At 40.7% G+C, this 27,541-nt stretch overlaps 1 protein-coding gene across 1 annotated transcript in view; it reads right to left on the bottom strand.

Moving 5' to 3' along the window:
* LOC139368279 (microtubule-associated protein 1S-like) overlaps positions 1-27,541 on the bottom strand; it is a 50,620-nt gene that overhangs the window by 18,375 nt on the left and 4,704 nt on the right. Inside the window, exon 2 of the mRNA XM_071107049.1 lies at positions 5,657-5,758. Coding sequence (XP_070963150.1) covers positions 5,657-5,758 — 102 coding nt within the window. The remainder of the gene's footprint in view (positions 1-5,656; positions 5,759-27,541) is intronic.

The raw sequence follows: 27,541 nt of genomic DNA, 5'->3' as shown, positions 1-27,541 counted from the left end.
CAGAGTGAGGAAGGTGCAGCTATGGCCAACTATTTAAAGCTGCGAGGTCACACCGACTACTCCTTCCACCCACCCTGGCAATACACTCTCTGCTTTCCATCAGCCACCTGTCTCATTTATCTGTTCTCCCAACGAACACTCCACACAAACTACACTGCAAACTATACAGATAACGGTCTGAAGGAGCTACTCAGCTGATGCTGTATGGTTGAGGTGTAGAGGAATAAAACTTAATTGCAATGTTTCTCCTGCTTTAGTCTTGTGTGCCAGGCTTCTAGGTTCTTCTACAAAAAGAGGTTGCTTGTTGGCCTCTGGATCTCACAGAAACAAATTCAAATTGTGGAACTTGTCCAACCCTGAGTAACCTGGCATTTCCAGGCTTCAGCATACAGAGCGAATATGACAATACGACATCTGGCTATGAAGGACAACTCCTGCTATAAATTAGGCGGGACACTGGGCTTTGGAAAACATTACTACTTGAAACCATTACCTGACCTCACATAAACAGCCTGCTGGCCAGGGTTAATGGACAGCACCAGTACCACCCATGGCATTGCGTACACAGTCCCAGGCAGTCAAATGAAAACATTGACTCATATCTATCATTAGTGTCCGATGGAATCCAAGAGGGGGCATGTAGGACAACGTGCCTTTTGTCTTTGTCAACGAACGTCGATCCCTGTTCGCTTCCAGTCAACATAAAAAGGCCTAGGGCCTCCTGATGCTTTTCCAGAGGGCTAAAACACTCTCCCTGTTGTCATCAACAAACCCCATGGACAGTTTTGTTTGCTTCGATCATAAGGAGTGAAAAGCAGAAAGGATGCTGTCAAAATGCAGTGTCATAGTCCTTTTAGTGCTGCTGAGAATGGTCACTGAACGAAAGGTACCGCAACCAAGATTGAAGATGGGGAGAATGCCACGTGCACACACACACACCTCTCCAGAACTGATGAAGAGTCAAATGGGACCAAGGTGTAGTCTTCGTCAAAGGGTTCTGCAATCCACTTGGAATGTTAGGCAAACGTTAGTTTCATATTCTTCTTGAATGCTCTCATTTTCCAACAGAAGAGTATTTGTTTGGTTGTGTTTTGCATTAACAAATACACAAGCAGTATTCAGTCAGCTGAGTTAAGTTGCTCAGTGTTACGAGAACAACAGCCGGTGGCGAAAACATTGATGAATGGTAATGCAGTGTCCACAACATAATAAGAGGGCACACGCGTTCTGCCATAACCTCCAACCAAGGCTGGCGACTAAGGAGAAGTAAAGGCAATCAAAGCTTTTTCTCAACATAATTTGTATAATCTTCCCAGATTGTATTGTAGATTACCTGGATGATAGATAAATATACATGCAACATGTAAAGTGTTGGTCCCATGAACTGGAATAAAAGAGCACAGAAATGTTCCATATGCACAGAAATCATATTTCTCAAAATGTTGTGCACAAATGCGTTTACATTCCAGTTAAAAGGATTTCTCCTTTGCCAAGATAATTTATCCATCTGGCAGGTGTGGCATATCAATAAGCTAAATAAACAGGTGCACCTTGTGCTGGGCATTTTTGTCACACAACGCCACAGATGTCTCAAGTTGAGGGAGGGAGCATGCAATTGGCATGCTGACTGCATTACTGTCCACTAGAGCTGTTGCTGGAGAATTAAAATGTTTATTTCTCTACCATAAGCCTCATCCAATGCTATTTTAGAGAATTTGGCTGCACGTCCAACTGGCCTCACAACCGCAGACCATGTGTGACCACGCCAGCCCAGGACCTCCAGATTCGGCTTATATAACTGCGGGATTGTCTGAGACCAGTCACTCGGACAGGTGATGAAACTGCGCAAAACCAAATAATGTCTGCACAAACTGTCAGAAAACATCTCAGGGAAGCTCGTCGTCCTCACCAGGGCCTTGATCTGACTGCAGTTCTGCGTCTTAACGGACTTCAGTGGGCAAAGTCTCACCTTCAAAGGCCACTGGCATGCTGGAGAAGTGTGCTCTTCATGGATGAATCCCGGTTGCAACTGTACCGGGCAGATGGCAGACAGCGTATATAGCATTGTGTGGACGAGCAGTTTGCTGATGTCAATGTTTAACAGAGTGCCCCATGGTGGCGATTGGGGTTACGGTATGGGCAGGTATAAGCTATGGACAACAAACACAATTGCATTTTATCGATGGCAATTTGAATGCACAGAGATACCGTAACGAGATCCATGCCATTAATCTGCCGTCATCACCTCGTGTTTCAGCATGAGAGTCCAAGCACCCATGTTGCAAGGATCTGTACAATTCCTGGAGACTGAAAATGTCCCAGTTCGTCCATGGACTGCATACTCACCAGGCGTCACCCATAGAGCAAGTTTGGTATGCTCCAGATCAACGTGTACGACAGCGTGTTCCAGTTCCCCCAATATCCAGCAACTTCGCACAGTCATTGAAGAGGAGTGGTACAACGTTCCACAGGCCACAATCAACAGCCTGACCAACTTGCAGTAAATAGTGTTCACCCCTACCATTTTGTTAGGGGTATCTGTATTCCTAGTCATGTTAAATCCATAGATTAGTCCTAGATTAGATTAGATTAGTCCTAATTTATTTATTTTAATTGACTGACTTCCTTATATGAACTAACTCACTAAAATCTTTGACATTGGGTGTTGCATTTATATTTTTGTTCAGTGTAGATATCAGATGAATATGCTAAGTTCAATGAGTCTTTACAGCAATCAGATGGAGTTATCATGAGATAGAAATCTCTGGTGGGGAAGGAAGCAAGCTCCATCTCCACTGGAGTGTGAAGACGCTGAGCAAATGTAATATCACTGGTATTTGCCAGGCTGAGCAGCACCTGACCTGCCGAGCAAGACAGACTTTCTAATCCGCCAACGGTTAGTCCATCTAAGTGCTGCTACTGCTGATCTGCTAGATATAGCCTCTCCACACGCAAACCTCTAGTCCCAGGGCACCGCCGTGTTGCTAACCACTGTGGCCCAGCATGCCAACAGCAGGGAGGAAGCCCAGGGACAGACACACACCTAACAGTGAATAACATGAGAATGGGAACTGGAAGCTATAGGCGGTTCCAATGGCTCAGTTGGTTGGAGCATGGTATGTGTGGGTTTGATTCCCACATGAGTTCTCTAAGTGGCTTTGGATGAATGACCATATAATTATATTAATGAATTGCAAAGCATAGAATTCTTTGGAATGGATATTCTCATTTAAAGCAACTTACTCCTACCATTTAGAATGTTTTACTAATTTATGCTTATTATGGCTTCTCTGAGAATTGTGATCGTCATGGGATGTAACAGTGTGTTGCACAGAAAATGTGTAATGTTTTTTTTTTCCATCTTGTGTCCTCAATTTCACAGCTGTCAAGTTTGAAAAGTGGGTCATGAACAGCATTCACACAGATTATTCAATGGGACTCATTTAATAGACTGACAGTAGAAACATTCAAAAAGGAGTTGGAAAACAGCAGTCATTCACGTGTGAGTCATAAGTTTGAAAGAAACAGAATGGCATGGTGGTTTAGGGGTGATGAGGATTTCAGCTGTTCACTCAGCTGCCTAACACACCCAATTCCATCTTGGAAATGCACCCCATAAAGTTGCTGGTCTGCTTGGTCTGTTCAACCAAGGCAGACTGACTTGAGACTATGGATTCAAGCAATGATGCAAGAGCAGTTGACAATAAAACGAACAGTGTATGAAGCATCTAATCTTCAAAAGGCTTGACATTTTATTTAACAAGGCAAGTCAGTTAAGAACAAATTCTTATTTACAATGACTGCCAACCAAAAGGTAAAAGACCTCCTGCAGGGACAGGGGCTGGGATAAAAAAAAAAACATCACGACAAGAGACAAAACTACATAAAGAGAGACAAATAACCATTAACATCATCCCTTCAACCACTTTTACATGCTTTGTTAACATACAGTGCACAGTCAGAAAGTATTCACACACTGACTTTTTCCACATTTTGTTGTGTCACAAAGTGGGATTACATTGAATTAATTGTCATCGATCTACACAAAATACTAATGTCAAAGTGTAAAAACATTTGTAAAAAAAATAATATATATATATTGATTAGATAAGTAGTCTATACATGTAACACCTGGATTTTGCAACATTATTATTTTCAAAATTCTTCAAGCTCTGTCAAATTGGTCGTTGATCATTGCTAGACAAATTTCAGGTCTTGCCATAGATTTTCAAGTAGACTGAAGTCGAAATTAAGTCGGCCACTCAGGAACATTCACTGTCTTCTTGATAAGCAGCGTAGATTTCGCTTTGTGTTTTAAATAGTCCTGCTGAAATGTGAATTCATCTCCCAGTGTCTGATGGAAAGCAGACAACCAGGTTTTCCTCTAGGATTTTGACTGTGCTTAGCTCCATTGTGTATTATTAATACTGAAAAACTCTCCAGTCCTTAACAATTACAAGCATAATGCATAAGCATAATGCATGATGCAGCCACCCCTACGTTGTATGGGATTTGCCTAAAAACATAACCTTTATTTAACTAAGCATGTCAGTTAAGAACAAATTCTTACTTACAATGACGGCGTACCGGGGAATAGTGGGTTAAATGCCTTGTTCAGGGGGAGAAGGACAGATTTTTACCTTGTCCGCTCGGGGATTCGATCCAGCAACCTTTCGGTTACTGGCCCAAAGCTCTAACCACTAGTGGTTATATTTTTATAACACTTTCTATCATTAAGGACACAAAGTTAAGTGCTTTGCCACATTTGCAGTATTACTTCAGTGCCTTGGTGCAAACAGGATGAACGTTTTGGAATATTTATATTCTGTACATGCTTCTTTGTTCCAACGTTGTCTCCTATTAAAGCCATTAAACTAACTCTTTTAAAGCCACCATTGGCCTCATGGTAAAATCCCTGAGCAGTTTCTTTCCTCTCCGGCAAAAATTAGGAAGGACGCCTGTACGTTTGTAGTGACTGGGTGTACTGACACACTATCAAAATTATAATTGATAACTTCACCAAGCTCAAAGGGATATTCAATGTCTGATTTTTATTTTTTTATACAAATATATATATATATATATATATATATATATATATATATATATATTTACCCATCTACCAGAGGGGCCCTTCTTTGCAAAACATTGGAAAACATCCCTGGTCTGTGTGGTTGAATCTGTGTTTGAAATTCACTGCTCGACTTAGGGAGCTTACAGAATTGAATTTGTGGGGTACAGAGATGAGGTAGTCATTCAGAAAATCCTATTAAACACTATCATTGCACACAGAGTGAGTCCATGCAACTTATTATCTGACTTGTTCTAAAAACATAATTCCACTAACATTATGGGGCATTGTGTGTAGGCCAGTGACAAAACATCTCAATTTAACAATTTTAAATTCAGGCTGTAACAACAAAATGTGAATCAGTCAAAGGGTGTGAATACTTTCTGAAGGCTTTGTACATGGGCCAAAGCAATGTGGTCTTAACCTGCAGAGACTACAGGCACTTTTAATACATCATACATAAATTGGTCAAATATGACCACACAGAGAGAGGTTAAATAAAAGGTAAAAAAAATATATGACAGATGAATGTACATGTTTTATTTCAGATGTCAGTGGTGGGGAAAGTCCCCAAATTCTCCTTACCTTTTATTTCCTCTGAGAAGAAGGCAGAGTGTCGCGACACAAATAGCTTGAGCTGCTCATCCAGGTTACAGGCTGTCAGGTCCACGCCCCATGAGCGGATGCCTGTTGAAACACACGATTAAGAGCACACTCAATACTCAGGTCAACAGCATTTTCAATTCTTCAAACCAAATATTCACTTCTTAATATGGATCAGTGTCCCATCAACGGGATAGTTGTTGCTCAATATGAATAATGTGATGTCGTTTTATACAAACAAAAACACACAATTGGCCCAGCGTCGTCCGGTTTTGGCATCAATGTAAATAAGAATTTGTACTGACTTGCCTAGTTAAATAAAGGTTAAATAAAAAAATAACTTAAGTTCTTACTGATTTTTATTTATTTGTGGTAGACTGACTTCAAAGAGACCACATTCAAGTCCTCCATCCCCCACTTAGTCTGACTGCTGCTCTATGGCTCCACAACAAACCCCCTCCCAGCCATCTAGAGGTGTGAATACAAAGCCAGACTACAAGTAGAGGATACTATGTGCTTTACAGCAAAAAGACTTGGGACCAGCAGCACAATCTTGTGTAGAGGGTGTTCTAAATACTGTAATTGTAAATAGTGTGTACATTTTAAATATATATTTTTTACTGTGTGTGTGGTTGGTTCACTTATGACATTAGATCAGTGTTGGCTGCTAACTTGGTCCTTAAATATTTCACTTTGTGTTTGGAGGCATTGGATAAGCATTCTTGTCGTGTCTCCTGTTAGTACATTTTATGTATGGAAGATAATAATCCATAATGTATGACAATCCTGGGAGTGTGTTATATTCTCCTACATTCAATTCACATTTCCACAAACTTCAAAGTGTTTCCTTTCAAATGGTATCAAGAATATGCACATACTTGCTTCATTGCCTGAGCTACAGGCAGTTAGATTTGGGTATGTCAATTTAGGCGAACATTTTAAAAAGAGGGGCTGATCTTTAAGAGGTTCACGAGACAGGCACTTTTACTAAGCAAGGCCACAAAGTGAGATCCCAAAGGACTTATGAGGAATGTCAAGTATGAATTGAACATATAAATATAATATCCCATCCTCATAATGAAAGACAATGCTAGCTACATTTTAACAAAGCAATGAAAACAATGGATGCAACAAGAGGAGCTTAGCTGCACCCTGACTAGGGTTTGAAAGGGTAAGAAATTTACAGGTACATTTCCTGAATTTTTCCATAGGAAGTTAAGCCCTGGAATTTGGGAAATTTTGCTGAAATTCATCAAAAAAAGTTAGCCTATAACAGTGCACCTTTATTTTGTGGGATAGCATACACCCCTCCAACCAGACGTGCTTCATCTACTCATTTGCTGGATGCAGAGTTCAACAGAGTTCAGGTGAAGGCCAAGCAAATCATAGAGAACGCAGACAACTGCAATTATCTCTGATGGGTGGTCGAATGCTAGTGGGCAAGGAATAATTAACTACATCTCCACCCCTCAACCAGTATTCTACAAGAGCACAGACAAGGGACAGCAGACACACTGGTCTCTACATTGCAGATGAGCTGAAGGCAGTCATCAATGACCTTGGACCACAGAGGTATTTGCACTGGTGACAGACAATGCTGCGAACACAAAGGCTGCTTGGTCTAAAGTAGAGGAGTCCTACCCTCACATCACACCCATTGGCTGTGCTAATCATGCATTGAATCTGATCCTCATGGACATCATGGCACTGAAAACAATGGATACACTACAAGAGAGCCAAGGAAATGATTAGGTATGTGAAGGGTCATCAAGTTATAGCAGCAATCTACCTCACCAAGCAAAGTGAGAAGAATAAGAGCACCACATTGAAGCTACACAAGTGGTGGTGTCATGTTTGACAGTCTCCTGGAGGGGAAGGAGTCTCTCCATGAAATGGCCATATCACAGTCTGCCGATATGGACAGCCCCATCAAGAGGATCCTCCTGGATGATGTATTTTGGGAGAGAGCGGTAAGCAGCCTAAAACCTATAGCAGTAGCCATTGCACAGATTGAGGTTGACGATGCCATCCTGTCTGATGTTCAGACTCTGCTTGCAGATGTAAGAGAAGAAATCCGTACTGCCCTGCCCACTTCACTGTTGCTCCAAGCAGAGGAAACTGCAGTTCTAAAATACATCAAAAAGTGTGAAGACTTCTGCCTGAAGCACATTTTACGCCGCAGCGTACATGTTGGACCCCAAGTATGCTGGTAAGAGCATCCTGTTTGGTGCAGAGATCAACAAGGCCTATGGTGTCATCACGACCGTGTCTCGCCACCTTGGCCTGGGTGAGGGCAAGGTTCTTGGCAGTCATGCGAAGTACACTTCTAGACAAGTTTCTAGACAATCAATTTACAGATGTTAAAAATGTTTTTGGGAGATGCGATTTGATCTTCGAGGATCATTCAATATTCCCTTTTGTTGTTCAGTGAAATCATCCCATGTGAAGAGTCAACTCATTTAATTAAAGTTCAATTCATAACTAAATTGTTGTTTTTATTTATATTGGAAGGATTTAATAATTTGCATTAAGTCCACTTATGATAAGGATATGATATGAACAGGTGTTCTGTTTCTGTCTCCATATGATATGGTAAATATATCCAATGCAAAAAACAGCTACATTTAAAATGGTATTAATATTAATAATAATAATAATAATATGCATTTATTCACATATATTCCCACTGAAAGTTTCCACCTCTGAATATTCCCCAAAATGTGCAACCTAGCCTGACAGAAGCCAGGGAGATTTAAGCTTATATGTAATTAGTCAGTTCTGAAAGTGGAACCTACCCAGGCTCAGCAACATTGACTACCTTGGGTAAATGTAACACAGTAAATCTGTCCCTCTCCATTTAGTATGTTACACAAATTAATACATATATTACGTTTCATAATGTATGTTCATCATCCATTTCATATGATATGTTACAAATAGCAATTTGTACAATGTGTTATGAATTTGCGAAACGTATAAAATGTTACAAATTCCGACTTGTTGCCGCTAATGTTAGCTGGGCTAATAATAACAACAGCGCAAGCCTATAGATACACTTTCCTACTCATTCATTACTGCTGCACTGCTTGTTGTAGCCCTGAGAGGAAATAGGAAAAACACACATTTTATGGCTTATAAAAGTGTTGAATACAAAGTGTTGACAGTGCTGAGTAAGAAATTAAACAAACTCACTCGTAAAAACAGCAGCTCTTTGCTGTATTCATTGACATTCTCTCTCTAGTCATGGTTTTAAACGTTTTGAATTCTCACAGTATTAATTTTGCCGTTGCCTTTTTTTTAAAATTGCCTGCTACTTTACTGCAGATTCGGTCATCTGAGCAATCTGATTGACCAGCGGTAGCATAGTGCACTTGATTTCCTCACCAGGCCCACCGGGAAGGCAGAATTGGTACCTTCAGACACATGAAATGTCAACAGTTTGCCTACCTGGCACGCAGGGCAGCGGAATTGGCTGCACCTACCACCAACAGCCCGAGATTAACAAAATAAAATAGGAACACAATGTTTAATCGTTACGTTTTCTACAGAAATGTTTGGCATTCAAAATGAAATGCCTTGGAAATCGACAAGTCGATCGTGATCAACCGGTTGGTTGGTGACCACTGAGTTAGGAGAAGTGTTAGCCAACATGCTGCATAGTTGCAAAGTAGCTAAAAAGTTGTAGCTAAGTGCTAATTAGTACAAATGTTAAAGTTGTCCTTGATCAGATTCGAACACGCAACCTTTGGGTCGCTAGACGTTCGCATTATACGCCCACACATCCACCTCTCCTTTCTGTAACCATACCAAACGTAACATACTCATTTGAGTGTCCCGGATTTAACTTTACTATGTTACGTCTAGTTTATGAGACCAGGCTGGGCTCAGTGGTTTCATAATAACATATACAGACACTCCCTGCCATTCTACAACCCGAGTATCGGGCGACTAAGACTAGTTTAATTACATGGTTGTAGCTGTGTTAATGCTGGTCAGGCTAAGAGGTTGTTTTAAGAGAAGGATTCAAACTGAAACTGGAAAGCACAGAAAAACTCACTCACTCCCACAACTAGACAATGTTACTTGTGTACTCGTAATGAAATAAATCTATTTTCAGTTAATAAGTAACTTGCAGTAAATAATTGACAGGTTCCATTATGGATCTGTCACTGTTGGAGGTACTTTTTGTAATGTCAACATGCTATGCAGCTGATGTGTGAACAGAAGCCTCAAATTACTAGCATCAGTGACAAAGAGTTACAATAAAATGCCATAATGTACAAAAATAAATACAAAAAATATCAGTGAACTAAGAGTATCACAATCTGATAAAATAGAATTTATATGTTTAATCTCCAATAAGCTACAGGCTATATACAGTTGAAGTCGGAAGTTTACATACACTTAGGTTGGAGTCATTAAAACTCGTTTTTCAACCACTCCACAAATTTCTTGATAACAAACTATAGTTTTGGCAAGTCGGTTAGGACATATACTTTTGTGCACGACACTTAATTTTTCTAACAATTGTTTACAGATTATGTCACATATAATTCACTATCACAATTCCTGTGGGTCAGAAGTTTACATACACTCAGTTGACTGTGCCTTTAAACAGCTTGGAAAATTACTGAAAATGATGGCGTGGCTTTAGAAGCTTCTGATAGGCTAATTGACATCATTTGAGTCAATTGGAGGTGTACCTATGGGTCTACCTTCAAACTCAGTGCCTCTTTGCTTGACATCATGGGAAAATCCAAATAAATCAGCCAAGACGTCAGAAAAATAATTGTACACCTCCACAAGTCTGGTTCATCCTTGGGAGCAATTTCCAAACGCCTGAAGGTCTACGTTCATCTGTACAAACAATAGTACGCAGGTATAAACACCATTGGACCACGCAGCCTTCATACCACTCAGGAAGGAGACGAGTTCTATCTCCTAGAGATGAACGTACTTTGGTGCGAAAAGTGCAAATCAATCCCAGAACAGCAGCAATAGACCTTGTGAAAATGCTGGAAGAAACAGGTACAAAATAATCTATATCCACAGTAAAACGAGTCCTATATCGACATAACCTGAAAGGCCGCTCAGCAAGGAAGAAGCCACTGCTCCAAAACCGCCATAAAAAAGCCAGACTACGGGTTGCAACTGTACATGGGGAAAATAATGTAATTTTTGGAGACATGTGCTCTGGTCTGACGAATCAAAAATAGAACTGTTGGCCATAATGACCATTTTTAAGTTTGGAGGAAAAAGGGGGAGGCTTGCAAGCCGAAGAACACCATCCCAACCATGAAGCACAGGGGTGGCAGCATCATGTTGTGGGGGTGTTTTGCTGCAGGAGGGACTGGTGCACGTCACAAAATAGATGGCATTATGAGGCTGGAAAATTATGTGGATATATTGAAGCAACATCTCAAGACATCAGTGAGGAAGTTAAAGCTTGGTCACAAATGGGTCTTCCAAATGGACAATGACCCCAAGCATACTTCCAAAGTTGTGGAAAAATGGCTTAAAGACAACAAAGTCAAGGTATTGGAGTGGCCATCACAAAGCCCTGACCTCAATCCCATAGAACATTTGTGGGCAGAAGAGGAAAAGGGTGTGCGAGCAAGGAGGCCAACAAACCTGACTCAGTTACACCAGCTCTGTCAGGAGGAATGGGCCAAAATTCACCCAACTTATTGTGGAAAGCTTGTGAAAGGGCTACCCGAAATGTTTGACCCAAGTTAAACAATTTAAAAAGCAATGCTACCAAATACTAATTGAGTGTATGTAAACTTCTGACCCACTGGGAATGTGATGAAAGAAATAAAAGCTGAAATAAATCTCTATTAATATTCTGATATTTCACATGCTTAAAATAAAGCTGTGATCATAACTGACCCAAGACAGTGTATTTTTACTAGGATTAAATGTCAGGAATTGTGAAAAACTGTGTTTAAATGTATTTGGCTAAGGTGTATGTAAACTTCAGACTTAGCGTTAATGTGGACATCTACAGCTTGACCAATGTAAGCGTGACTCTCATCATGGTAAATGTGGTACACTAGTGCAGCGTAAAACTCAAACGTGAGGGCATAGCATTCATACAATCCATATGACGAGCCCTACATGACAAGAGGGCTACTGCCAAGAAAGGGCACTGCAGTAAAGGGATTGGCCGTTTGAGGGCTTAAGCATTACATATGTTAATGATATAATTAACTTTGACAGTGGGAGGGTGGTATCAGATTCAACTGTAGTAGAAAGAGGCATGAATGCTAAACAGCAAAGACGACCCTGGAATATTTGATAGAGCAGTCTGAGCGGTAGTAGGCAGCAGCAGGCTCGTAAGCATTCATTCAAAATAGAGGTTGACCGATTAAATCGGAATGGCCGATTAATTAGTGCCGATTTCAAGTTTTTCATAACAATCGGAAATCGGTATTTTTGGGCGCCGATCTATATTTTTTATATACCTTTCTTTAACAAGGCAAGTCAGTTAAGAACACATTGTTATTTTCAATGATGGCCTAGGAACGGTGGGTTAACTGCCTCATTCAGGGGCAGAACGACAGATTTTCACCTTGTCAGCTCGGGGGATCCAATCTTACAGTTTACTGGTCCAACGCAATAACGACCTGCCTCTCTCTCGTTGCACTCCACAAGGAGACTGCCTGTACGTGAATGTAGTAAGCCAAGGTAAGTTGCTAGCTAGCATTAAACTTATCTTATAAAAAACAATAATCACTAGTTAACTACACATGGTTGATGATATTACTAGATATTATCTAGCATGTCCTGCGTTGCATATAATCTGACTGAGCATACAAGCATACAAGTATCTAAGTATCTGACTGAGCGGTGGTAGGCAGAAGCAGGCGCCTAAACATTCATTCAAACAGCACTTTTGTGCGTTTTGCCAGCAGCTCTTCGTTGTGCGTCAAGCATTGCGCTATTTATGACTTCAAGCCTATCAACTCCCGAGATGAGGCTGGTGTAACTGAAGTGAAATGGCTAGCTAGTTAGAGCGCACTAATAGCGTTTCAAACGTCACTTGCTCTGAGCCTTCAAGTAGTTGTTCCCCCTGCTCTGCATGGGTAACGCTGCTTCGATGGTGGCTGTTGTCATTGTGTTGCTGGTTCGAGCGAGGAGAGGGACGGAAGCTATACTGTTACACTGGCAATACTAAAGTGCCTATAAGAACATCCAATAGTCAAAGGTTGATGAAATACAAATGGTATAGAGGGAAATAGTCCTATAATTCCTATAATAACTACAACCTAAAACTTCTTACCTGGGAATATTGAAGACTCATGTTAAAAGGAACCACCAGCTTTCATATGCTCTCATGTTCTGAGCAAGGAACTGAAACGTTAGCTTTCTTACATAGCACATATTGCACTTTTACTTTCTTCTCCAACACTGTTTTTGCATTACCAAATTGAACCAAACCAAATTGAACATGTTTCATTATTTACTTAAGGCTAAATTGATTTTATTGATGTATATTAAGTTAAAATAAGTGTTCATTCAGTATTGTTGTAATTGTCATTACAAATAAAAAATAATTACAAAAATCGTCCGATTAATCGGTATCGGCTTTTTTGGTCCTCCAATAATCGGTATCGGTGTTGAAAAATCATTATCGGTCGACCTCTAATTCAAACAGCACTTTACTGCATTTGCCAGCAGCTCTTAGCAATGCCTGATGCACAGCTCTGTTTATGGCTTCAAGCCTACCGACTCCCGAGATTAGGCTGGCAATTCAAAGTGCCTATAAGAACATCCAATAGTCAAATGTATATGAAGTACAAATGGTATAGAGAGAAATAGTTGAAGCGTCATAATGCCTATAATAACTACAATCTAAAACTTAACTGAGCAGACTTTAAAAAAACGTTTACATGGCACATATTGCACTTTTACTTTTTTCTCCAACACGGTGTGTTTGCATTATGTAAACCAAATTGAACATGTTTCATTATTTATTTGAGATTAAATTGATTAAGTTCAAAATAAGTGGTCATTGTTCAATCAGTATTGTTGTAATTGTCATTATTACAAATATATTTATAGAATTTTAAAAAATTGGCCGATTAAAATCGGTATAGACTTTTTTTTTGGTCCTCCAATAATTGGTATCGTGTTGAAAAATCATTAATCGGTCGACCTCTACCCTGGAGAGCAAATTCATTGAGATTAATAATTTTATAGCCAAAATATCTTAAGACATACTATAGGCCTATTTGAACACAAAAGGCTAAATACAAAAACCTCACTCCCTGTCTATACTGTTTGTATGATGAATCTTCACAGAATTTTTTTTCCCATAAAGAAGATCTGCTAATTTCTCCCGAGAGACCAAGAGGGAAGTTGACAAACCAAGAGGCAGCAGCCTTCTGTCTGTCTGGGAGAAATGTAGCCCTGACCTCATCATCATGTTGTTTTTTACTGAGACTTCTCCAAAAAAACAGAGAGAAAAAAAGGGCTGAAATAGCAGAAGCAAAAAGTGCTTTATGCGAGTCAACTGCCTCGTCTCCCAGTCTTCAGAGAGTATCTCCTGTCACAGCCAATCGTATTCATCGGTCAGATCATGACACAGGCCTATAGGCTATGGTGGTTAACTGACTTCCTGTTTTATGTAACAAAAAGGTGAGCGAACACTGTCCTGGGGTCATTTCATCTGGTTCTTTAACTACTAAAGTAAGTTGGGCTGATTTCTATAAAATAATTAACACTCTGTGGCACTCTAGTTAGGCTACTGTGTGTTACCAGTGTTAAAACATTTGCACAATATACAGAACGGAGCTATCAGGTACTTTATTATTTGAAATATTTGAGATATAAAATAAACATCTGAATTCATCTGTGTGTTCCGATCTCCAGGGTCGGCATTTCATTCTGAACGGTTTGGAATTAAGATCAGCCATACTATTCTGAGTTTCTAGACTGAACTGCCACTACAGACATTGTGATGATATGATTTTTCATTCAAGTTAAATTCAGTTGAAATATTGCTGATGCAATGCTACAGTAGCCTACTGTTATCTTTGTTGAGGATTTTGGCATGCTCATTCAAATCCCCCAGAGAGCACAAGGATATTCTGTAAGTGCCACAATGATTTAGCCATGAGAGCACTGTTTCAGTATGCAGCCTATCTAAAAATAAAGAAAAGTTTTCTAACACTGAATGATTCGGGCAGCACAAAATATATTTTTGCCTTTTGGCAGGAAAGGGCAATCCAATCCTTGAATACAAAGCCCATATATGTAACAATTACTATGACAGAGTATCTCTAGACTGAGAAGACAGAGGCAAATGTCTCAGACTGGCACCCGGGCTAGAGAAAAACAAGGGTCTGGGGCCTGGGCATTACGTTACTTCCTCAACCTCATAACCTCAACCTCTGTCTTGTAGTGGTTTAGAACTTCCATTGAAAAGATGTAGCCATGTGTACTGATTCGCATGAACACATTCTGAGTGGAATGACTCAATTCAAAAGGAGTAATTAAAAGTAACTTATTTCTGTCTCTCAGTACATTGTCAAAAACACAAAACCAACGATTAAAAACAGGGATTGTATTTGGCCGGGGCTCAAAATAGGCCTAATCTTTGAGTTAGACAGTACAGCACATGAAGAGTACAGTTACAATCATACTATGAAATGCAACCTTCAAGACCTAATAGCATGTTTCATCTGGGATGCAAGATGTAACTACAAAAAGGTCCACATTTTTTCCTTAATTTCATTGCTATTTCAAATGTTAAAATATAAATTCCCGTAGGCAGTGGAAATTAACAGACTCCTTTATGCGATATTGGCTTTACCACGTGGGCCGGTCCTCAATCAACACAAAATGTCCCATAATGACGAAGCAAAAACACGCAAATATTATAAGACAAAAAAAACTGAAATATCACATTTACATAACTATTCAGACCCTTTACTCAGTACTTTGTTGAAGCACCTTTGGCAGCGATTACAGACTAGACTATTCGTGGGTATGATGCTAAAAGCTGGGCACATCTGTCTTTGGGGAGTTTCTCCCATTCTTCTCTGCAGATCCTCTCAAGCTGTGTCAGGTTGGCTGGGGAGCATCGCAGCACAGATGTTCAGGTCTCTCCAGATATGTTAGATCGGGTTCAAGTCCAGGCTCTGGCTGGGCCACTCAAGGACATTTAGAGCCCTATCCCGAAGCCACTCCTGCGTTGTCTTGGCTGTGTACTTAAGGTCGTTGTCCTGTTGGAAGGTGAACCTTCACACCAGTCTGAGGTCCTAAGCGCTCTGGAGCAGGTTTTCATCAAAGATCTCTGTACTTTGCTCCGTTCATCTTTATCTCGGTCCTGACTAGTCTCCCAGTCCCAGCTGCTAAATAACATCCCCACAGCATGATACTGCCACCACCATGCTTCACCGTAGGAATGGTGCCAGATTTCTCCAGACGTGACGCTTGACATTCAAGCCATAGTGTTCAATCTTGGTTTCATCAGAACAGAGAATGTTTATCATGGTCTGAGAGTCCTTTAGTTGCCTTTAGGCAAATTGCAAGCAGGCTGTCATGTGCCTTTTACTGAGGAGTGGCTTCCGTCTGGCCACTCCCCCATAAAGGCCTGATTGGTGGAGTGCTAACAAGATGGTTGTCCTTTTGGAAGGTTCTCCCATCTTCACAGAGGAACTCTGGAGCTCTGTCAGAGTGAGCATTGGGTTCTTGGTCACCTCTCTGACCAAGGCCCTTCTCCCCTGATTGCTCAGTTTGGCTGGGCGGCTAGCTCTAGAAAAAGTCTCAGTTTGGAACCACTTCTTCCATTTAAGAATGATGGTTGCCAATGTGTTCTTGGGGACCTTCAATGCTGCAGAAATATTTTGGTACTTTTCTCCAGATCTGTGCCTTAACACAATCCTGTCTCAGAGGTCAATGGTGAATTCATTTGACCTCATGGCATGGTTTTTGCACTGAAATACACTGTAAACTGTGGGACCTTATACAGACAGGTGTGTGCCTTTCCAAATCATGTCCAATCAATTTAACTTACCACAGATGGACTCCAATCAAGTTGTAGAAACATCTCAATGATGATCAATGGAAAGAGGATGTACCTGAGCTCAACTTAAAGTCTCATTGCAAAGGGTCTGAATACTTATTTACATACTTTTTTATTTTTATTTTTTATTCCTAAAAACCTGTTTTCACTTTTTCATTATGGGGTATTGTGTAGATTGAGGAGGAAAAATTGTTATTTCATCCATTTTAGAATAAGGCTGTAACTTAAAATGTGGAAAAGGTCAAGGTGTCTGAATACTTCCCGAATACACTGTAAATGTCTGGGGGCTGGACTAGGGCTGGCTTGGCGCAAAGAAACACCAGCAGGTCAAAATGTCTTATTTTTTCCAGGCTGTCAATAAATTAACCACATAAGAACCAGCAAAGCTGAACCATCTAACCGACAGACCCTCTGCACAGCGTTGTTCCCTCAATTTGCCCCTCCCCCCTCTTCTTTGGCAGCAATCAGAAGCATGCTGACCATGTACCCCACAAGACATGTCACCAGAGGTCTCTTCATAGTCCCCAAGTCCAGAACAGACTACAAGAGGTGCACAGTACTACATAGAGCCGTGACTACATGGAACTCTATTCCACATCAGGCAACAGATGCAAGGCAGTAGAGATTCAGAATTTAAAAAGACAAAAATGCACCTTTTGGAACAGCAGGGATTGGGAAGCAACACACACATGGGCACAGATGATAACATACGCACTACACACGGATTTTGTGTTGTAGATACACTACCGGTCAAAAGTTTTAGAAGACCTACTCATTCAAGGGTTTTTCTTCGTTTTTAATATTTTCTACATTGTAGAATTATAGTGAAGACATCAAAAACTACAAAACACATATAGAATCATGTAGTAACCAAAATAGTATTCTTCAAATAGCCACCCTTTGCCTTGATGACGGCATTGCACACTTTTGGCATTCTCTCAACCAGCTTCACCTTGAATGCTTTTCCAACAGTCTTGAAGGAGTTGGCTGCTTTTCCTTCACTCTGCAGTCCGACTCATCCCAAACCATCTCAATTTGGTTGAGGTCGGGGGATTGTGTAGGCCAGGTCATCTGATGCAGCACTACATCACTCCACTTATTGGTAAAATAGCCCTTACACAGCCCAGAGGTGTGTTGGGACATTGTCCTGTTGAAAAACAAAATTATCGTCCCACTAAGCGCAAATCAGATGGGATGGCGTATCGCTGCAGAATGCGGTGGTAGCCATGCAGGTCAAGTGTGCCTTGAATTCTAAATAAATCACAGATAGGGTGTGGGGGTACTTTGCTGGTGACGCTAACACCTCCATGCTTTACAGTGAAAAATACACATGCGGAGATAATCCGTTCACCCACACCGCGGTTGGAACCAAATATCTCCAATTTGGACTCCAGAAAAAAGGACAAATTTCCACCGGTTTAACGTCCATTGCTTGTGTTTCTTGGCCCAAGCAAGTCTCTTCTTATTGGTGTCCTTTAGTAGTGGTTTCTTTGCAGCAATTTGACCACAAAGTCCTGATTCACACAGTCTCCTCTGAACAGGTGATGTTGAGATGTCTGTTACTTGAACTCTGAAGAATTTATTTGGGCTGCAATTTCTGAGGCTGGTAACACTAATGAACTTATCCTTCGCAGCAGAGGTAACTTGGTCTTCCAATCCTGTGGCTGTCCTCATGAGCCAGTTTCATCACAGCGCTTGTTTTTTTTGACTGCACTTGAAGAAACTTTCAAAGTTCTTGAAATTTCCGCATTGACTGACATTCATGTCTTAAAGTAATAGACTGTCGTTTCTCTTTGCTTATTTGAGCTGTTCTTGCCATAATATGGACTTAGTCTTTTAACATATAGGCCCATCTTATACCCCCTACGTTGTCACAACACAACTGATTGGCTCAGGAGGAAATCAAGTCCACAAATGAACTTTTAAGAAGGCACACCTGTTAATTGAAATGCATTCCAGGTGACTGAAGCTGGTTGAGAGAATGCCAAGTGTGCAAAGATATCAAGGTTAAGGGTGGCTATTTAAAGAAACTAAAATATTTGTATTGGTTACGACATGTGTTATTTCATAGTCTACACTATTACTCTACAATGTAGAAAATAGTACAAATAAAGAAAATCCTTGAATGAGTAGGTGTTCTCAAACTTTTGCCCGGTAGTGTTTGTGGTAGTGGAGTAGGGGCCTGAGTGCACACACTTGCGTTGTGAAATCTGTTCTGAATGTATTGTAAAGTTTTTAAAATTGTAGAACTTAGTTTTGCCAGACCACAGGAAGAGTCTATTGATGTGTCACACAGCAGTCTATTGATGTTCTGTATTATGTTTCATGTTTTGTGAGGACCCCAGGAAGAGTGGGGATGGGGATCCATAATAAATATGCATACAAATATAGGAGGGGAGGGATAGTGTATTAAGGGTAGAGAAAATCTATATTGTGATACATTTCTTGAATTGATGCGATAACGACAAATAGAAAAACAAGTTTATAACAATGTGCACCACAGTTTATTAATGTATTCTCTTTTAAAATACTACTACTAGTTTAATGGTTGGAGCTTTCAATTGTTCCATTAACAGTCACCCATATTAGTGACTTAATTTTCATTTCTAACTTCACATTTCTCTAATATAGGTTACTTATCGTAATGAACACTATCAGCAAAATGCCTGCGATATATGATTGGTATGGTCGGTGTCGCTAATTTTTTGTGTATCTTTCCAGCTCTAATTCAGGGGCTGCATTCATCTCTAAAAACAAGTGACATTAACAGAGAAAGTCAGATTCCAACACTTAAGAATGTCACAAAGAATCTTTTTGTACAGCCCAAACCCAATCATTAACAAAACGCCTGCCTCGATTACTGACCAGGAACGAAGGAAATGTTGAGCTGTGTGACACACAGAAAGTGTGTGTGTGACAGTCACATGGCCCCTCAGTACAGACACAGATACAGTCTGACACAATCAAAAGGGGGAGTGTGGACTAAGATGGTAGAAAAACACTTTATAGATATGAAAAAGTGGGAGCGGGGGTAGACAGAAATACAGTTACAGTGCCTTCAGAAAGTATTCACACCACTTTACTTTTTACATATTTTGTTGCATTACAAAGTGGGATTAAAACTGATTGCATTGTACATTTTGTTAACGATCTACACAAAATGCTCTAATGTCAAAGTGGAAGAAAAATGTGAATATGACTTTGTTATTATTGGAAATATATATTGCTTAGATAAGTATTCAACACCCTGAATCAATACATGTTAGAACAACCTTTGGGATCGATACCAGATGTGAGTCTTTCTGGGTAAGTCTTAAAGATTGTTGCACAATAGAGGACGGCCGATTAATTAGGGCCGATTTCAAGTTGTCATAACAATCGGTAATCTGCCGTTTTGGATGCCGATTACATTACAATCCACGAGGAGACCACCTGTTACGCAAGTGCAGCAAGGAGCCAAGGTAAGTTGCTAGTTAGCATTAAACTCATCTTATAAAATAAAATCAACCTTAACATAATCACAAGTTAACTACACATGGTTGATGATACTACTAGTTTAACTAGCTTGTCCTGCTTTGCATATAATCAATGCGGTGCCTGTTAATTTATCATCGAATCAGAACCTACTTTGCCAAAGGGGTGATGAATTAACAAAAGCACATTCGCGGGAAAAAAAGCACAATCGTTGCACAAAAGGACCTAACCATAAACATCAATGCCTTTCTTAAAATCAATACACAGAAGTATATACACTGCTCAAAAAAATAAAGGGAACACTAAAATAACACATCCTAGATCTGAATGAATGAAATATTCTTATCAATGGAAATCACATTTATCAACCCATGGAGGTCTGGATTTGGAGTCACACTCAAAATGAAAGTGGAAAACCACACTACAGGCTGATCCAACTTTGATGTAATGTCCTTAAAACAAGTCAAAATGAGGCTCAGTAGTGTGTGTGGCCTCCACGTGCCTGTATGACCTCCCTACAACGCCTGGGCATGCTCCTGATGAGGTGGCGGATGGTCTCCTGAGGGATCTCCTCCCAGACCTGGACTAAAGCATCCGCCAACTCCTGGACAGTCTGTGGTGCAACATGGCGTTGGTGGATGGAGCGAGACATGATGTCCCAGATGTGCTCAATTGGATTCAGGTCTGGGGAACGGGCGGGCCAGTCCATAGCATCAATGCCTTCCTCTTGCAGGAACTGCTAACACACTCCAGCCACATGAGGTCTAGCATTGACTTGCATTAGGAGGAACCCAGGCCCAACCGCACCAGCACATGGTCTCACAAGGGGTCTGAGGATCTCATCTCAGTACCTAATGGCAGTCAGGCTACCCTCTGGCGAGCACATGGAGGGCTGTGCGGCCCCCCAAAGAAATGCCACCCCACACCATGACTGACCCACCGCCAAACCGGTCATGCTGGAGGATGTTGCAGGCAGCAGATCGTTCTCCACGGCGTCTCCAGACTGTCACGTCTGTCACATGTGCTCAGTGTGAACCTGCTTTCATCTGTGAAGAGCACAGGGCGCCAGTGGCGAATTTGCCAATCTTGGTGTTCTCTGGCAAATGCCAAATGTCCTGCACGGTGTTGGGCTGTAAGCACAACCCCCACCTGTGGACGTCGGGCCCTCATACCACCCTCATGGAGTCGGTTTCTGACCGTTTGAGCAGACACATGCACATTTGTGGCCTACTGGAGGTCATTTTGCAGGGCTCTGGCAGTGCTCCTCCTTGCACAAAGGCGGAGGTAGCGGTCCTGCTGCTGGGTTGTTGCCCTCCTACGGCCTCCTCCACGTCTCCTGATGTACTGGCCTGTCTCCTGGTAGCGCCTCCATGCTCTGGACACTATGCTGACAGACACCGCAAACCTTCTTGCCACAGCTCGCATTGATGTGCCATCCTGAATGAGCTGCACTACTTGAGCCACTTGTCTGGGTTGTAGACTCCGTCTCATGCTACCAATAGAGTGAAAGCACCGCCAGCATTCAAAAGTGACCAAAACATTTGCCAGGAAGCATAGGAACTGAGAAGTGGTCTGTGGTTATCACCTGCAGAACCACTCCTTTATTGGGGGTGTCTTGCTAATAGCCTATAATTTCCACCTGTTGTCTATTCCATTTGCACAACAGCATGTGAAATGTATTGTCAATCAGTGTTGCTTCCTAAGTGGACAGTTTGATTTCACAGAAGTGTGATTGACTTGGAGTTACATTGTGTTGTTTAAGTGTTCCCTTTATTTTTTTGAGCAGTGTATTTTTTTAAACCTGCATATTTAGTTAAAAGAAATGCATGTTAACAGGCAATATTAACTAGGGAAAGTGTGTCACTTCTCTTGCGTTCAGTGCAAGCAGAGTCCGGGTATATGCAGCAGTTTGGGCCGCTTGCCTCGCTGCGAACTGTGTGAAGAGCATTTCTTCCTAACAAAGACCATCATTAATTTGCCAGAATTTTACACAATTATGACTTAACATTGCACAACCTTCAATGTAACAGCAATATTTAGACTTAGGGTTTCCACCCGTTCGATAAAATACGCAACAGTTTCCGTATTTCACTGAAAGAATAAACCTTTTGTTTTCGAAATGCTAGTTTCCAGATTTGCCCATATAAATGACCAAAGGCTTGTATTTCTGTGTGTTTATTATATTTTAACTAAGTCCATGATTTGATAGAGCAGTCTGACTGAGCGGTGGTAGACAGCAGCATGCTCGTAAGCATTCATTCAAACAGCACTTTCCTGCGTTTGCCCGCAGCTTTTCGCAATGCTTGAAGCACAGTGCTGTTTATGACTTCATGCCTATCAACTCCCAAGATTAGGCTGGCAATACAAAAGTGCCTGCAAGAACATCCAATAGTCAAAAGGTATATGAAATACAAATGGTCCTATAATTCCTACAACCCAAAACTTCTTAACTGGGAATATTGACGACTCATGTTAAAAGGAACCACCAGCTTTCAAATGTTCTCATGTTCTGAGCAAGGAACTTAAACGTTAGCTTTTTTACATAGCACATTTTGCACTTTTACTTTCTTCTCCAACACTGTTTTTGCATTATTTACACCAAAATGAAAATGTTTCATTATTTATTTGAGACCAAATATTGATGTATTATATTAAGTTAACATTAAAGTGTTAATTCAGTATTGTTGTAATTGTCATTATTACAAATATGTGAAAATTTAAAAATAAAAATAAAAAAATAATAAAAAAATAAAAAAAATCGCCCATTAATAGGCTTTTTTTGGTTCTCCAATAATCTGTATCGGTGTTGAAAAATCATAAAATGCCCTTGTTTTTTTTCAAATTTCTTCTTATTATTTTTTTAACCTTTATTTAACAAAATCTTATTTTCAATGACGGCCTAGGAACAGTGGGTTAACTGCCTGTTCAGGGGCAGAATGACAGATTTCTACCTCGTCAGCTCGGGGATATGAACTTGCAACCTTTCGGCTACTAGTCCAACGCTCTAACCACTAGGCTACCCTGCCAATGCTCAGTCAAGTTGGTTGTTGATCATTGTTAGATAGTCTATTGCAAGACTTACATGGCTAAGCTAATTTAGGTCAAAATTGTAACTAGGCAACCAATGTAAACTAACTCAGCAGGACCCGGTCTTTCAAAGATAATTAGTAAAAATCCAAATAACTTCACAGATCTTCATTGTAAAGGGTTTAAACACTGTCTCCCATGGTTGTTCAATGAACCATAATCAATTAATGAACATGCACCTGTGGAACAGTAGTTAAGACACTAACAGCTTACAGACAGTAGGCAATTAAGGTCACAGTTATGAAAACTTAGGACACTAGAAGAGGCCTTTCTACTGACTCTGAAAAACACCAAAGATGCCCAGGGTCCCTGCTCATCTGCGTGAACAGGCATGCTGCAAGGAGGCATGAGGACTGCAGATGTGGCCAGAGCAATAAATTGCAATGTCCGTACTGTGAGAAGCCCAAGACAGCGCTACAGGGAGACAGGACGGACAGCTGATCGTCCTCGCAGTGGCAGACCACATGTAACAACAGCTGCACAGGATCGGTACATTCGAACACCTGCGGGACAGGTACAGGATGGCAACAACAACTTCCCAAGTTACATCAGGAATGCACAATCCCTCCATCAGTGCTCAGACTGTCCGCAATAGGCTGAGAGAGGCTGGACTGAGCGCTTGTATGCCTGTTGTAAGGCAGGTCCTAACCAGACATCACAGGCAACAACGTCGCCTATGGGCACAAATAGGACTAGCAAAAAGTGCTCTTCACCGACGAGTTGCAGTTTTGTCTCACCAGGGGTGAGGGTCGGATTTTCATTCATCGTCGAAGGAATGAGTGTTACACCTAGGCCTGTACTCTGGAGCAGGATCGATTTGGAGGTGAAGGGTAAGTCATGTTCTTGGGCGTTGTGTCACAGCATCATCGGACTGAGCGTGTTGTCATTGCAGGCAATCTCAACGCTGTGCGTTACAGGGAAGACATCCTCCTCCCTCATGTGGTACCCTTCCTGCATGCTCATCCTGACATGACCCTCCAGCATGACAATGCCACCAGCCATACTGCTCATTCTGTGCGTGATTTCCTGCAAGACAGGAATGTCAGTGTTCCGCCATGGCCAGCGAAGAGCCCGGATCTCAATCCAATTGAGCACATCTGGGACCTATTCGATCGGAGGGTGAGGGCTAAAGCCATTCCCCCCAGAAATATCTGTCAACATGCAGGTGCCTTGGTGGAAGAGTGGGGTAACATCTCACAGCACGAACTGACAAATCGGGTGCAGTCTGTGAGGAGATGCACTGCAGTATTTAATGCAGCTTTCTGTTAGTCGCATGTCTATGAAACTTGTTCAGTTTATGTCTCAGTTGTTGTATCTTATGTTCGTACAAATATTTACACATGTTAAAGTTAGCTGAAAATAATGCAGTTGACAGTGAGGTCATTTCTTTTTTTGCTGAGTTTTATATTTGGCCTGTGAATTTGTCTTCCAGTGTGTCTGTTGGAAAGTAGATTGAACCAAGTTTTCCTCTAGGATTTTGCCTGTGCTTAGCTATATTTTGTTTCTTTTTTATCCTAAAAAACAAAAGTCCCAGGCTCTTGCAGATGACAAGCATACCAGTAACATGACGCAGCCACCACAATGCTTGAAAATATGAAGTGGTACGCAGTGATGTGTTGGATTTACACCAAACATAACACTTTGTATTTAGGACAAAAATGTGTTGCAATATTACTTTTGTGCAAACAAGATGCAGGTTTTGGAATATTTGTATTCTGTACAGGCTTCCTTTTCACTCTGTAATTTAGGTTAGTATTGTGAAGTAACTACAATGTTGTTGATTCATACTCAGTTCTATCACAGCCATTAAAGTTGAACTGTTTTAAAATCACCATTGCCCTCATGGTGAAATCCCTTAATGGTTTCCTTCCTTTCCGGCAAATGAGTTATGAAGGGCGCCTATATGTTTTTAATGACTGAGTGTATTGACACACCATCCAAAGTGTAATTAATAACCGCACCATGCTGAAAGGGATATTCAATGTCATGTTTTTTTTTATTTTTTTTTATTTTAATCTACCAATAGGTTCCCTTCTTTGCGCACAATTGGAAAACCTCTCTGGTATTTGTGCATCAATATGTGCTTAAAATTCACTGCTTGACAGAGGGACCTTACAGATGATTGTGTATGTATGGGGTACAGATACGTACGTGGTAGTCATTCAAAAATCATGTTAAACACTAGTATTGCACACAGAGTGAGTCCATGCAACTTATCTGACTTAACCTTTTGCGTGTAGGGGGCAGTATTTTCGTTTTTGGCTAAAAAAAACGTACCCATTTGAAACCGCCTATTTCTCAGCCCCAGAAACTAGAATATGCATAGAATTGTCAGATTAGGATAGAAAACACTCTAAAGTTTCCAAACTGTCCAAATATTGGCTGTGAGTATAACAGAACTGATATTGCAGGCGAAAACCTGAGGAAAATCCAATCTGGAAGTGCCTCTTATTTTGAAACCTCTGTTCCTATGTATGCCTATCCTCCATTTAAAGGGATATCAACCAGATTCATTTTTCTATGGCTTCCCTAAGGTGTCAGTCTTTAGACATAGTTTCAGGCTTTTATTTTGAAAAATGAGTGAAAAATATCACATTGCATAAGTGGATAGGTGGGGGCACTCAGAGTGAGTAAAGCGGCCATTGTTTCTCCCGGTCCTATTGAAAAACCTACACTCACGGTTGATATATTATCGAATATATATTTTTAAAACAATCTGAGGATTGATTATAAAAAATGTTTGACATGTTTCTGTGGACATTATGGATATTATTTGGAATTTGTCTGCGTTGTCGTGACCGCTCTTTCCTGTGGATTTCTGAACATAACGCGACAAACAAACGGAGGTATTTGAATATAAAAAATAATCTTTATGGAACAAAAGGAACATTTGTTGTGTAACTGGGAGTCTCGTGAGTGAAAACATCCAAAGATCAAAGGTAAACGATTAATTTGATTGCTTTTCTGATTTTCGTGACCTAGCTACTTAATGCTTAGTGTACATAATGTTTTTCTATGCTATCGATAAACTTACAAATGCTTGGATTGCTTTCGCTGTAAAGCATAATTTCAAAATCTGAGATGGGTGGATTAACAAAAGGCTAAGCTGTGTTTTGCAATATTGCACTTGTGATTTCATGAATATGAATATTTTTTGGGAATGTTATTTGACTGTGGCGCTATGCTATTCAGCGGTTGCTGATGACAATTATCCCGCTTAAGGGATGGGTAGCGTCAAGAAGTTAAGCACGTTAACTTATTTAGGCTTGCCATAACAAAAAAGGGTTAAATACTTATTGACACAAGACATTTCAGCTTTTCATTGATTTGTAAAAATGTCTATAAACATAACTCCACTTTGACATGGGGTATTGTGTGTACATCAGTGACACAGTCAATTTAATCAATTTTAAATGCAGGCTGCAACAACAAAATATGAAAAAGGCAAGGGGTGTGAATTCTTTCTGAAGGCACTGTAAATGACCGACTGCCAAAACTCACTTCAGCCGTTACCATGAACAAACATTCAAAAGGACTGAACTTTACACACCCAGTCAGTCTCCTTATGTGGTACAAGCTCAACAAATCGCAGCCTAAGTCTAGGTTTTGGACAATCACACACACAGCAGCATTGTCCCCAATACCCTACGCCAGCCCAAGCTGAACCAGATATGTGACCGACCACCTTGATTTGATCTTATGAAGCAACATTTAAAATGTGTGTTTTTTACATTGAATAAAAGCAGAGACACAGAGCTACAAAATGGTATATCATACACTGCATTTGAAGAACAATGGGAAAGAATTCTGCTTTGAAAGTTGATCAACTTGTAACCTCACTTTTGAGAAAATGGCCTTTGAATATTTTGGTAGCTACTGGAGAGCTCTTCGTCTACAGCAATTCAACATTGTTCACACCCTCTTAAGTTTTAGCCCCACCCATCTCTTTTAGGGTTGATCTGAGAGTCCTGTCCTAACAACAACAACAGTCAAGCACCCAAGCTAACATGCTAATGTTGGCTAGCTTACTAACTACTTCCAGACAAATGAGAGAACAGCTCAGACCATTTTACTCGACCTACAGAGCTGGTTAAGCTGTTAAGTTATCCATAGTGTTGGTGACTGCAACTGTGCTGCTGGCAACAATTTACGCTTTTTTTTGCCAACGTTTACTGACAGACATTGGCCATATTCAACGGGTGTTGAGCTTTCGGGAATTCGTCAGTTATTCTGTGCTCTGGCACACAGACGAGAGTGCTCTGAAATCGGAGTAG

The sequence above is a fragment of the Oncorhynchus clarkii genome, chromosome 1, assembly GCF_045791955.1.
Source record: "Oncorhynchus clarkii lewisi isolate Uvic-CL-2024 chromosome 1, UVic_Ocla_1.0, whole genome shotgun sequence".
Lineage (NCBI taxonomy): Eukaryota > Metazoa > Chordata > Actinopteri > Salmoniformes > Salmonidae > Oncorhynchus > Oncorhynchus clarkii.
Note: the sequence above shows the minus strand (reverse complement) of the source record. Positions and strands in the feature narration are given on the sequence as shown.